The sequence below is a fragment of the Kryptolebias marmoratus genome, linkage group LG5, assembly GCF_001649575.2.
Source record: "Kryptolebias marmoratus isolate JLee-2015 linkage group LG5, ASM164957v2, whole genome shotgun sequence".
In the NCBI taxonomy this organism is placed as follows: Eukaryota; Metazoa; Chordata; class Actinopteri; order Cyprinodontiformes; family Rivulidae; genus Kryptolebias; species Kryptolebias marmoratus.
In genome coordinates, this window is record NC_051434.1 from 10132595 (window position 1) to 10145469 (window position 12875).

At 42.0% G+C, this 12875-nt stretch overlaps 2 protein-coding genes across 5 annotated transcripts in view; one reads left to right on the forward strand and one right to left on the reverse strand.

Moving 5' to 3' along the window:
• tpd52 (tumor protein D52) overlaps window positions 1-4191 on the reverse strand; it is a 20918-nt gene extending 16727 nt beyond the window's left edge. The window contains exon 1 of one of the 3 annotated variants that reach the window (XM_037975684.1): window positions 4038-4191. In XM_037975684.1, the coding sequence (XP_037831612.1) occupies window positions 4038-4056 (19 nt within the window). In that variant the 5' untranslated portion in view covers window positions 4057-4191. The remainder of the gene's footprint in view (window positions 1-4037) is intronic. The other 2 variants (XM_017425564.3, XM_017425539.3) reach the window with 2 other exon arrangements.
• A 2478-nt stretch (window positions 4192-6669) lies between these two features.
• Window positions 6670-12875, forward strand: part of zbtb10 (zinc finger and BTB domain containing 10) — a 21025-nt gene continuing 14819 nt past the window's right edge. For both annotated transcript variants that reach the window (XM_017425256.3, XM_017425265.3), the window contains exon 1: window positions 6670-7606. In XM_017425256.3, coding sequence (XP_017280745.1) covers window positions 6941-7606 — 666 coding nt within the window. In that variant the 5' untranslated portion in view covers window positions 6670-6940. The remainder of the gene's footprint in view (window positions 7607-12875) is intronic.

The window sequence follows — 12875 nt, forward strand, 5'->3', positions numbered from 1 at the left end:
TGTCAAAGATAACAGCAAAGTGATCCGACAGGGCGACATCAGTTACAGAGACATTAGAAATATTCACACCCTTACTGATAACCAGGTCCAGTGTGTGACCTTGAGTGTGTGTTGCTTGTTTGACATGTTGTGTTAGACCAAAACTCTCTAATATATTAAACAGTAAACAATATAAAACGCAAAATAAATCAGCTAATTAACAGTGGACTGCAAAAGTCAGTCACTTAACAGTCCTTCAACAGACTCAGATTGAACATATTTATGGTAAAACCCGCCGCTCTCACCTATGTGAAACTGTACAGGCTGCTCTTATAAGTTAAAAGTATTGAACAGAGCTGATATCGGTGATTCTGGTCCTATGTTTACTTCATATCGGATCGATATCAGATGCTGCAGTATCTCACACCACTAGTTTGGACTTTAACCCACCTCAGCAGCTGTGCTGTTGATGAGAATGTCCTTAATTCTTTGCTGATTAAATTAATGCCAAGAAATAACTAAAAATCCCTCCAAACATCTGACATCTGGAGCAGATGCAGAACAACATGGTGGCACTAGTATAGCATATCATATTAAATATAATATTTAATACAATCAGGCCCACTTTGTGTCAGGGAGATGGCTCCATGTTCAAAGAACAAATTTGATATTATAACTATTGTTTTCTTCATATTTGAACCTGGAATCTGAGCTGAGGGGAAAACAGGAGTTATCCAACAAGTAGGAGGACTGGAAAATTATATCCAGCCACGTTAGGTAACAATAGAGGAGGTGGAAAACAAGGACGACGCCAGAAATTCCAGTTTCTCTGGAACTGGAAGTTAAACAGAGGGACAGAGACGGTTTTACTCTAAAAAAAACAAAACTAAAAAAAACCCAGAAGGATATAAAGATGAAAAACTAAATTACACATTTGAGTCTTCAGTAGTGATTATTTTTCAAAGCTGAGCTCCATTTAGGAGAGAAACTTGAGGATTCACGTGGACAGAGTGTCAGACAGGTGAGAAAAATCTCACAGGGCGATGAAAAATTCCCCCCAAAAAAGCTGAACTGGAAGCAAAAGATTTCAGCCCTTTCTGTCTTCTTCTTCTATATTTATAACAACTATAGGTATAAACACTGCTTTATTTTCTTTATCAATACAACCTGTGGTGTTATGTTTATCTTTAGCTACAGGAAACAGGTGCGTTTAGGCCCAAACTTCTTGTTATGCTGCACATAAAAATATACACACACAGCATGATTTCATTCAGCCAACTGAGCCGCTAAAGGAACACCGTCTGAGAGACGTCCTCCGTCAGCTGAAAGCCTCCAGTTGTCCTTTAAAGAAATCTAATAAGGCAAATCTGTTTCCAAGTCCTCATGATCAATATTATTAGACAAGTGAGCAGGAAAAACAAGAGAAACTGAGCCAGAACATCATATTTGAGTCCAAAGCCTCAAGCTTTCCATCATCAAGCAAAGATTTGTAGAAATAGGAAACATCCTCACCATAGTTAGAAGTAAGGGACGGTTTTAAATATTTTAACCCTTTTTAATTTCGACGTGGAGCAGTAATCCGGAGTTAGAAAGTTCTTGGTTTGGTTGCCAACTTTTCAATAAGCACAAATCAGTTTGCCAAACTTTGTGCAAAGGCCCTGAGGTGTCCCTCCTGGAAACTACTGCTTCAGGACAAAGGAATAATCACGCAGAGAAAGAAATGTTTGTTATCAGGTAGGTCATCTCTACACACACACACACACACACACACACACACAGAAAGAAGAGAGGAAACTCTTGAATAGCACCAGTTATTCAATATGCACTGATCTGCTTTAACCTGATAGCTTATCTACATAAAAACATTTTTTTGTTGTTGAATACTGGAAAAGATTGTTAATTTAGTGCTTGGAGTAGCTCCTGAGGATGACTCAGCTACCACTACACCATGAGTAACAACCCGAGGTTGGACACATGTGGCGGCCATCTTGGTTTCAACATACAACCAATCATTGCTTTCCCAGAGCTTCACTAAAACCTGCCCAGTGGCTCATGGGATATTTTGCTAACAAACAGGGTGGAGCGAAGATGATGAGCAACGTGTCACAAACGTCTCAAACAACGTGTTGAGAACGACCCTCAGCTACTACCACTCCATGTTTGATCTGTAAAACTGACTGAGTGAGCCATTTTCGTGTTTGTGAAAAGGTACAGCTGTAGAGGCCATCTTGAACTGGGCCGACTCTAAAAGTTAAATCGGTCGTAGGCGGACGTCCAGCAACTTCCTGATGGTTTGGTTAAAATCCACCTGCTGGTTCACGAGATATTTTGCTAACACTACAAAAAGACACTCGCACATACGAGCAAAAACATTATCGCAAAAAAAAAGTACTGATGACGATATTTGGGGCAATAATCAGAGTACTGACGCCTTAAACATCTGCAAAAGCAGGAGGGACATTAACTAACTGTTGCAATATCAGAATAAAAGGAAACCCAGTTCTGAGTACAATGACAATTAGAAATAAGTCTTTGTACTTCCTGTTTGAGTTCAAGAAACATAAACAAACCAAAACTAAAACAAAATAGTTTATTTGTTGGTTTTGAGTACAGCATTTATTGCATACCTCCACAGTTTGAACAACTTGTGCAACACTGTCATGAATTTTATGTGGAAAAAGAGCTTTCTTTAGGGTACAGAGTTTTTACAGGTTCTAACCCGGCGGTGTCCAACCCTCGAGGGCCACGACCCTGCACGGTTTCGTCGTTTCCCTGCTCCAACACGCCCGACTCATTCAATCCTGCAGAAGTCCCGTTAATCACCCATTCATTCACATCAGGTGTGCTGAAGCAGAGAAACACCTGGGACGTGGGGGACGTGGAGGACAGCGGCCCTCCTGGACGCCGCTGTAATACTATTTAACGAACTTAAAAACAGGAAAGAGACAGGGCCATTACTGCCCAAACTGTTGAAGTTTTACGTGCACACGGTGGGAAATAAAAGGTAGAACTGGAAACTACAACTATATATAAAAAGAGGAAATGTAGAGAAAGACTGCAGAATAAAGCTGACATCCACCTGTTAAATAAATAACACCTTTTTGTCTGCCAGGAAGGACAAATAAATGGGAAGCAGATTTCATCTACTGGTCTGGTTAGCGTACACCACGTATTTCGTGCTTATTTGATGGAAAATAGAAACATGGAGACGTCAGGAAATTGCACATTTGGAATTTGGGAGGAAAACAAACAAACAAACGATGAGGTCAGGGTTTCTTTATCTCCTTGAGGAGGACACACAAACTGTGGTCCCTTGATCCAATCAGACAGACTTGTGATTGCACTGGGACGTTTTACTTTTTACTTTTAGTGACTTTTATTAAAGTTTTGTTGCCCTGAAGCTGCCCGAGTGGTGTTGAAGCATGGAGCAGATCTGGCAGGAAAACATATATTTAGGTGGATTAAGGAGGAGAGGAAAGAAAGACAGATAGACAAACACACTCGTGGATTAGTCACAGTTTTTCCCCCTCCACACAAGAGCAACACTAAGAGAAGAAACGTGTCCACTCGTGTTTTTCCACAGTTCGTGACTAAATCAGACATTTGCTGCACGTAGCTGTCAAACGGGTGTGACCACTTCGTGTAAGTTATCATTTCGAGTGTGAAAACAGCCATTTTTCTTCCTTTTTGCTCGACTCATTTTTGGTTTTATCCCAAACATTACAAACGCTTCGCTAGTTTTTTTTTTTGTTTTTGTTTTTTTAACGCGACCGCAGAGCTAATGAACAACTTCCGTGTAACTCTCATTAGCGTTGACGTTTGTTAATAAACTCGTAAGATTTATTTAGTTTTCAAGCTACACATTTGTGTAGCTTGTGTGGCTAAATGCCACACGTCAATTCAAAACAGAAAAGTAGCATATGGTGACACTAACTTCTGTCGCAGTACTGAGTTTGCTAATTTGTTAACTTTTATATAAAGCAGAGTTGTTTTAAAAAATAAAAAAACGTCGATAACAACACTGACAGGTTATTAAAAATCCCGTAAAAAGAGCTCACCTTTATCTGCGTCCTCCATAGTTCGGGCTGCGAGTTGTTTCTGGTTTGTTTTTAAGTCCAGAAGAAGCGAGCAGGTTGTTCACTTGTCCGCCGCAGCGCTTCCTGTTCGCCCCTTCATGTTGCCAGGCAGCTCGCTCTACGTAAGGGGCGGGGCTCGCGGTGACGTCAGCGCGCAGCAGTGTAAACAAAGGCGTGCACGTGGATCGAGTTTGACACCGTCAACAAACAGCCAAGGACACGTATTCCTTTTATTGTCTCTCTCTTTGACTTCATCGCGCTAAAGAAAACATTCCTGTGACATCCGATGAACGTCAAATTCACGAAGCGTGACACATCAGTAACAAATGCGGATGATATTAAGTTAAAACACGAGAAAATTCTGGAAATAATACTGCCATGTGACAAAGGAAACAGTAGCAGTGAACACAAAAAAAAATTCAGGAAGTGTGTTTCTTATAACTGATTTGACTGATTTGATATTGGTAGTTTAATTTTAATCTTTTACATTTAAAAGTCTGTTTTGATTTTGTTTTGAATGTTCTTTGCAGCACATAAGTAGGTAAACAATGAACACAAACACACCCAAAATGTTTAATCTGATATCAATCCAGCAGTACAAAGGAAATAACTTTAGTATAAAGCATACAAGTGAAATAAAATGATATAACTTGAGTATAAATAGTATAGATGATGTCCTGAATTTGTCTTAAACATGTCAGCTTAAATAAAAATACTGTTACTATTATATCTTCCAAAAATTTAAGATATCAAACTTCATTCATTGTTTTAAAAGAGTAGCTTAAAGTGTCAATAATCAGCTCAACCAGGTCCGAATTAACACACCAAATTCTGAGATGTACCAAAATATTAACCATAAAAATGGCACATTTTAGTTTATCCTAGCAACACTTCGCCTCGGTCACCCCAACACCGCTGCAGCCTGGTGGAAAAAGGAACTCTGAGGGAAATCTGTACCAGACTTCATCCAGAAATCAACACACTTGTATAAACAATACAAACACAGAATTCAGTCACTGATTCTCGCAGTCTTCTAATTTATTTCAAACCTGAAACCCAGTGTGCTTGTCCCTAGATGTAACTTTTAAGCTGCATTCCACTTGAGATATTCTGCCGATAGTCAGTGATTTTATGAGCTGCACAAATAAACACACCAAGTAATTGCACACACAGACTTTATCACCCTCTTGAGAATTTATCACGACGGTAAAATACTTCTCTCTCCCCTGGCGCAACTGGAACCAGGTTTAAATCACCCTCTTCTTCACACTGTGTGCATAAAATGCTTAATTGGACAATAATAAAACTTTATTTTCAACTGAGACCAGAAGCTTTTCACACATGGAATAAAAAAAAGCCTCATGTGAAAGAGTGACACCTGCTGGTGACACCTGATGATAACATGGGCCAGAAACAGGCTCAAGAAACATGTTGGTGTCTTAAAATTCTTTACTTTTTATAACTTTGTGACACCCAGAGGATGACTCTTTTCTGACTCAAACAGTCAAATGACTTCAGTAACATTCCTAAATAATTTCTAGTCCTAAAACTCTTCATTCGTTCATGAAAAAATATAGTTTAACGATTGACATACATGTTAAATGTTGTGTTTAAAGAGGTACAAACAATAGTAGAACAATAATTTTAAATTTAATCAGTTTCAACATAGATTCCCTCTGTATTGTACATTTTAAAGATACTGATATATTTTAATTAATTTGCTAATGTTCATACCACTGTATTATTTTTTTCCATTTAATTAATTTACTCCACACATGGAAATAGCTATCTATCTATAAAACAAAACACTATACATATATAATTTATGCAATAGTGCATTTGTTTATTTCTGTATTTGTATATATCTATTCGAACATATTATGTATAGTAAAAGCATACTGTCTAACAAAATAATATTAATAACCATAACATAATAATAATAATGTAAGAAACACAGATGTACTATAATATGCTAATATACTCTTTGCCCCTTTATTTAGATACAAACAATTAAAGCAGAGTGTTCCTACTAATGTACTTCTTAATTATTCTTTTTCAAATATGGAAAATATCTATACAATGTATATATGTGTGTGTATACTTTTATTTATGCTGTGTTGCGTTAGTTTATTTCTCTGTTTGTGATAAATTTTCTATGGTACAAACGCACTGTATGATAATATTATTACTGTATAATGTCGAGGTGATACAATCAGATAATTCAAAACTATTTAAATATTAATCACAGTAATAGAGAGTTTGTGCTAATGTAATAGTTTCTAAATATTCTGTATTTTAAGATATCCTACATATGGAAAACATATATAATAACATCATGTAAGGCAAACCCCATGCTGCACAATAATAATAATAATAACAATAATCCAGATGTCTCGCTCCCTTGTCCTCGTGCAGACGTCACGTGACTGTTATGGTCACAGAGTTTAGCACAAAGGGCTGAAGAGGGGCGCACAAGTCTGCGCCAGTGCGCCGAGGAAACGCGCAAAGCGAGGAGATGAAAGGCACGCGGAAATGGGTGCAGCCTTAAAACACAAAAGACCCCGCGCTGATCAGCAGCAGCACCCCCCACCCCNTCCCCTCTGGCCGAGGTGCATTGTGGGGAGGAAAGTCGTTGCCATTCGACCTCTGCGGGGCCTGCGCGGACGCAGCGAGAACCCTGAAATTCATTATGCGTTTAAAATCTTTATTTATTTCCGCATAACCCACATACTCTCACCGGGAGGGCCGAGCGGAGGGACGGGACGACGGCGGTCGAGCTCTTTCGGGACACTCCGTCGCTTGTAAATACACCGTTTTTCAGTCGGGAGGGAGAAGCTGTCGAGAAAGCGAAAATTGTAACATATAGATTTATATTAAGAGGGAAAATGTCCGGTGAGAGAAACCGCAGGTCGTTGGCTTTCCGAGGCGGCGGATTAGCTGGGTTAACGGGCTCCGGCGGCATCGGTGGGGGGAACTGTAACAGCTGGGAGGCCCCGGCCTGTCAAGACCGACATTTTAACGGGAATAACAGGCCGGATCAGGAGGAGGACAGGGATCTGGGAGCGAAGGGACCGTCGCAGAAGAGGGTGGAGGGCGCCGGGTCCGTCAGCGACAGCACGGAGCCCGACGCGGAGGAAGAAGAGGACCCGGAAGGGGGCGGCTGGGCAGCCGGGGACGGCGAAGGAGACGACGGGATCGGGGAGGGGAGCAGCTGGACGGCCGGGAACGATCCCAACGGCGACGGCGACGAAGACGGCCAGGAGTCGCGAGGCGCCGCCAGGGCGGGCGAGACGTGCTCCCGGAGGTCCGGGGTCGAGATGAGACCGCAGACGCTGCTTCAGAAACACGCACTGTTCCACGCTTCGTGGCTGCAAGAGTTCCCGTGGCTCCGATTCTGCCAGGAGACGGGACTCATGTCTTGCTCGTGGTGTCACAACATCGCCGCCAAGAACAGCGACGAGCTTGTCAAAGGCAGCCGGAACTACAAGCGGGCCTTGCTGCTGAGACATCACCTGTCTTCTGAGCACGGCAGAAATGACCCCACCAAACAGGTAACGTTAGCTTCGCCTCGCTCCAGCCTCGTAACACGTAATACCTGTCGGACGACTAGTTTATGTCACTACCTGTTTGGTTCGTTCGTCTGCGGTGGCGTTTTGTTAAACTTCTGCGGCGCAACGAACGCGAAAATAGGCTTTTACTTAAGCTTCACAATCCCTTCTTCTGGCTAATTAGCTAGCTTCAGCCTGCTAACCTGAGCTAACGAGTTAGCCTAGCTAACAGCTTGAGGCGTTGCTAGCCAGAGGTAGACGGACGATGGCGAAAGTGGCGAATAAAACTGTTCCTCTTCTTTGTAAGCGTGACACAGCTCTTCCTGGTCGCATTTAGAGGTTTGAACTACAAGTGCCGCTTTAATTATGTCAACTTTACATGGACACACCTGCTTCTGTACGACACCTGCTAGCTGCACTAAAAAAAAAACAACCATTGAGTAGAAATGTTTGCACAACTCAAACCTATTGAGTTCAGGTTTGTTAAGTATTTATTAATACCTCTGTGTTTATTTAATGCTTACAAAGTAACTAGGTGATTTAGGATATAAAATGTTTCAGATCTAAGTAAAGTAACATGCTGAACTGGGTCAAAATATATTTAATTTTTATTTATTTACTGATGTTGGTTCTCAGCTTAAAGCTAATCACTGCAAGCTGTGAAACCAAACGTAAAAAAGATGACCATGAACCATGTCGAACAAGGAAGTTTGAAAGCCTTTACTCTGGTAGTTTTCCGGATATGCTATTCCAAAATGCAGGTCCACAGTCAATGTAAACAAAATACTTTTTATTTGCATGTTTTACTCAACGAATCTGAGCGCACTGACGCGTCAAAACCACCATAGTTCTCGATCTCAAACATCGCCGTTGTTGACCTTATTTTCTGTCACTTCGGCTGTTTCTGCAGGTAAACAAACACGTGTTCTAGTTGGCAGCCGTTCACAAATTATGCTTGCAAATTTCTGATTTAAGCTCATATTTAGCATCGAAAAGAGGGAAATGAAATTGTGCTTATTTTTGCGTGTTTATGAATTTCTTTTTAACAGGTATTCATGACATTTAAATGCACCTGTAACTCACCTGGTGGAAATAATTTCACACTTCCTGTTAAATGAGAGGAAATGAGTATTTCTTTTGCCAGGTTTAATAATATAAATCTTGTCTCTCAGTTATTATCACTGAACAAGACAGTGTATATATAGTATTTGTTCATACAACAAGATCCTTTTTTATTTTGAGTGTACACTGATTCTCACGTTGCAACTTAAATAATCCTATTTCTGCAAATATGAGAAGGTGGGTTGATTACAGTTGGATCGGCTGCATTCTTGGTTGCGAGTCTGTTAGAGGTCACACAATAGCAAAGATTTGACCCTGACAGCCTTTGGGGAGCCGCACCCCTACCCAACCCCCCGCCTCTCTGCTGCCTTGCAGTCACGAGTGACCTCTGGTGCATTTCTTCCTCCTCCTCCTCCTCCCTTTAGGGAGCTAAATTAGAGGCATTGTGCTAGGATGACCCCCCAAAATCCATAGATGGTGTCACTTGCAAGGCCGAACAAGAAGAGGAGAGTAAATCATGTTGCCTCGAGCCCGACAGCTTGCTGGCCCGCCCAGAGGCGACCTCTGATGTCAATAATAGATTGGCTCTGCCTCACCTGATTCTGTCTTCATTATTCCAGAATTTGTTAGTTCTGATGCTGTTGTTTTTTTGTCACGTACTGTAATTTTGACCTGATTTGTTTAGACCGAACATAATGACCCTTTTTTTTATATTGCCATGTAAGGATAATCTGGTCATCCTAAGCTTAAAAGAGGTATAAAATCATATTGATCGCTGCTAAATACAAAGGCTGAAGCCTGTTTTGGAACTGAAGCATGGCGTTGCTGATATGCCCGAGACCTTTTTATTGGTTTATTAGTTTTATTGCGGTGTAGACAACATTTCTACAGAGCTTTTTCAGTGACCTCATAAGAACAAGGAGGGCTGATCTGGCCGCGCAATTTGTTTCAGAAATCCCCCATTTTCTGTTCCTAATACATGACTACATCTTTCCCTATGTTCTGACAGCAGTCTGAGCTGTCAGGAGAATTAGGAGCGGGGTACCATTTGACTCTAATGTGTGGGCGAAGAGGATTTCCACTCCTACATTTAGTTCCTTCCTTTGTACACGCAATCACTTATCAGAATTACTTAAAGTCATCCGCTAACTTGTACACATCTCTAATTGGTAAGGAGAGCAGTAGGAGTGGATTAGAGGCTTGGTCTGGCTTTTCCCTAGTAACAAGGACCCTAGACACTGTATAGAGAGGTGTTTCGAGCCTCTGCCTGTAGAAAATAAATCTTTCTACCACTTTTTTTTTTTTTTTACAACTAGTATCTATCTGTAATACTGTTAACATAATAAGCAGCTCTCTAAGCTTGGCTACATTGTGAAGAAGCACATAAAAGAGAAATTATAGTGTTATAAGGCGACGTCTTGTTCTAGTCATCCATTCCTGATGTTAGTCAGGCCTCTGCTGCATTTGTTAAAGCTAATTCAATTATCCTCAGTACACCCAGGCAGCTGTAATAAATGTGGGTATCCTTGGAGAAGGGGTCCGTTGTCCTTAATTCTCTCCATGCTGTCTTGTGCTTGGATTGCTCCCTACGCTGCTCATTGGTGAAAGATTATGATTGGGGGGGAGGGGGGAGCGGAGTAGATAATTGTTTTTCTGAAATCAGATTTAAGATAATGTATGTAGGATGAAGAAATGTTATTCATGTTTGTCCTTAGGTTCAGACAGGCAACAGCTACCTCATTTCTTTCTTAGAAAAAGATGACAAATGGACATGTCTCATGTCTCAAAGCCACGCCGTCGCCCTCAGAGGCGTGTCTCGTCATTGACAACTATAGAAACCATAACTGAAGCTCTTCTACAACTTCACTGCCATTTGTTCCATAATATACAACGCTGCGTCGAGTCGTCACATGAAACTGGTTTCAGTTCTTCACAGCTGGCCTCGCCCTCGTTATTTGACCTTCCTTGTGCTTTCATATCTCCTTCGTTCGGTTCTCATCGCTGTTAAACGCTTGCCATCAAAGCCCAACGCGATATATTTTCAGTTGAGGATTTAAAAAAAGAAAGCTTCTATTAAAGTCAGAAAATGTATGTTAACAAATTAAATCTGAACAAATTGTAGCTTTCTCTGTGTTGGTCTTAATGGGGGTGTAAGATAAGATCAACACACTCAATTTTCAAAAAGGAAGTTCAGACACACTCAGCACCATTAGGTCATTTTCACCCTTTAATTTTAGTTATGACAAACACTCGCGACTGCCGAGACTCCCCAAATGGGGAAGGGGGCACACCCACCGCAGCCTGGTTCCTGGCAGATAGAGGAGATGTTTATTGGGGGCCACAGGTCAGGGGAATGGGTGGTGTTGAGCCGGAGGGAGAATTCCTCTTGTTGAGGACCCTCCTTGTGACACCCCCTCTCCCTCCCTCCCCAGTTCTGTAGCATTGTTTGGGAGCAGGGAGACGCTGAGTGCAGCCCTCCCACACCTTGGGCCAAATACACACTGCGATATTGTTGTAGCGTCAGGGGGGGACAGACGGGTTCTGTGAGGAGGGGTGGGCAGGCAAAGTGAAGGATGCAGGGGTATTAGGCAAAAGAACTGGTGGAAATGGCCCCGGGGTTGGGTTGGTCATGGGACTGGATGGATGGATGGTAGGTGGGTGGGGATACGACTACGACTGAGAGGATGGAGGCAAACGTGTGCATTAAAGGGAAACAAAACTGGCTCCAGTGGGTCGTTATGTTGCACAGGGACAGGAGTTGTATCACATGATCTGTGAAAGGCGTGTCTAAATGTTTGTCATTCATTTGCTGGCCTTCGGGCTTTGTGGTTTGTTTGGGTTTGTGGTGCATTTTGTAGACAAAAGTTGTTGTTTTTTTTTCTTCTGTAAAGTGAAGTATATTTTTGACTGTACTCGGTGTGACGCTGAGCACAAATTCATAGCCGCCCAGATTTATTGAATCCAGCCACTGGCAGCTTGCTTTTCATTTTGAAGCTTTATTTTTGACCCAGATCAAAGGATTTCTCTTTACTTTGTCCACCTTTTTCATCTCTGGCAGAAATACGAACTTAGCCACGTAGCTACTGGGGGAGGTTGATATTGTCCCCACATTTTCTCTTGGCCCGCGCAGGTTTTTGCCTCCAGCATCTGCTGCGCAGGGTTGATCTGCTGGTCCTCTAAGCTCTCAGCTCATACGTGGCACATCTGGAGAAGGGATGATGCTGCTGATGAAGCCAGCATGAAACAACTTATCCACACCAGGCTGGCCAAGCCTCGCTCCGCTAGGTGCATACCCAGAACTTAACCTGGAATAGAGCTATAAAAAAATTTGCGGTATTTGGAGGTGGGGTGGCTCGTTTTAAATTACAAAAAAAAATGTTGTGCACGATTCCCCAGAGGTTAGAGAATGCTTATTTATGATCTTTCTAATCTGTTAGCTTTTAATTTATTATATTGTTAAATGGCAGGTTTTAAGGCTTGTCCAAAAAGCACAGAAATAGTTGAAAATAAAGCAGCCTAAATGGTGTAAGCACTAATATGACCTGAAAGCATATACAGCTCCTCTTGCTGCGCCTTTACCGCACCAATATATTCCACTATAGTACTCAACAGGATGGCCATATCCCTGCAGAGGCTTTGATGTGTATATCATGGAATAATTTTCGCCCTCTCCGCTCAGCCTCTTAGCCTCACCCACATGCACCGTGGCTCCTCTCTGTGTTTGTGAGTGGGAGCTGCTGTGTAATAAGAGAGTGAGTGCCGAGCCTTTTTTACAAAAAGCCCACAGTGAGTGGACAATAAGCCTGGGGGAGAACGCAGGCTATTGTGAAATGTGAATTGCTAAAACGGGGTGACCCAACAACTCCTTCTCTTATCGCGCTCACTCTGTCCCCCCCACCCCACCACACACACAACCACCACCCCCACCCTTCTGTGGCTCTGTGTTGGTTTTTGTTTTTGTTCTGTTAATTTTCCCACTTACTACATGTATTCTTGTTTCTGTGTTTTCTCCATCAAAGCTTTTTATATTTTAAATCTTTCCATCCTATTTTTATTTTGCTGCCTGCAAAGCCATGTTCCTCCTCCCTCCCTCCCTCCGTCCCTCGCACCATCTCTCCCTCAGTCTGCCTCTCATTTTATTCCATCCCATCTTTCTCCATCTCTCCCCCTCCAGCTGTGGCAGCGGATGATAAGCGCCCCCCCCCCCCCC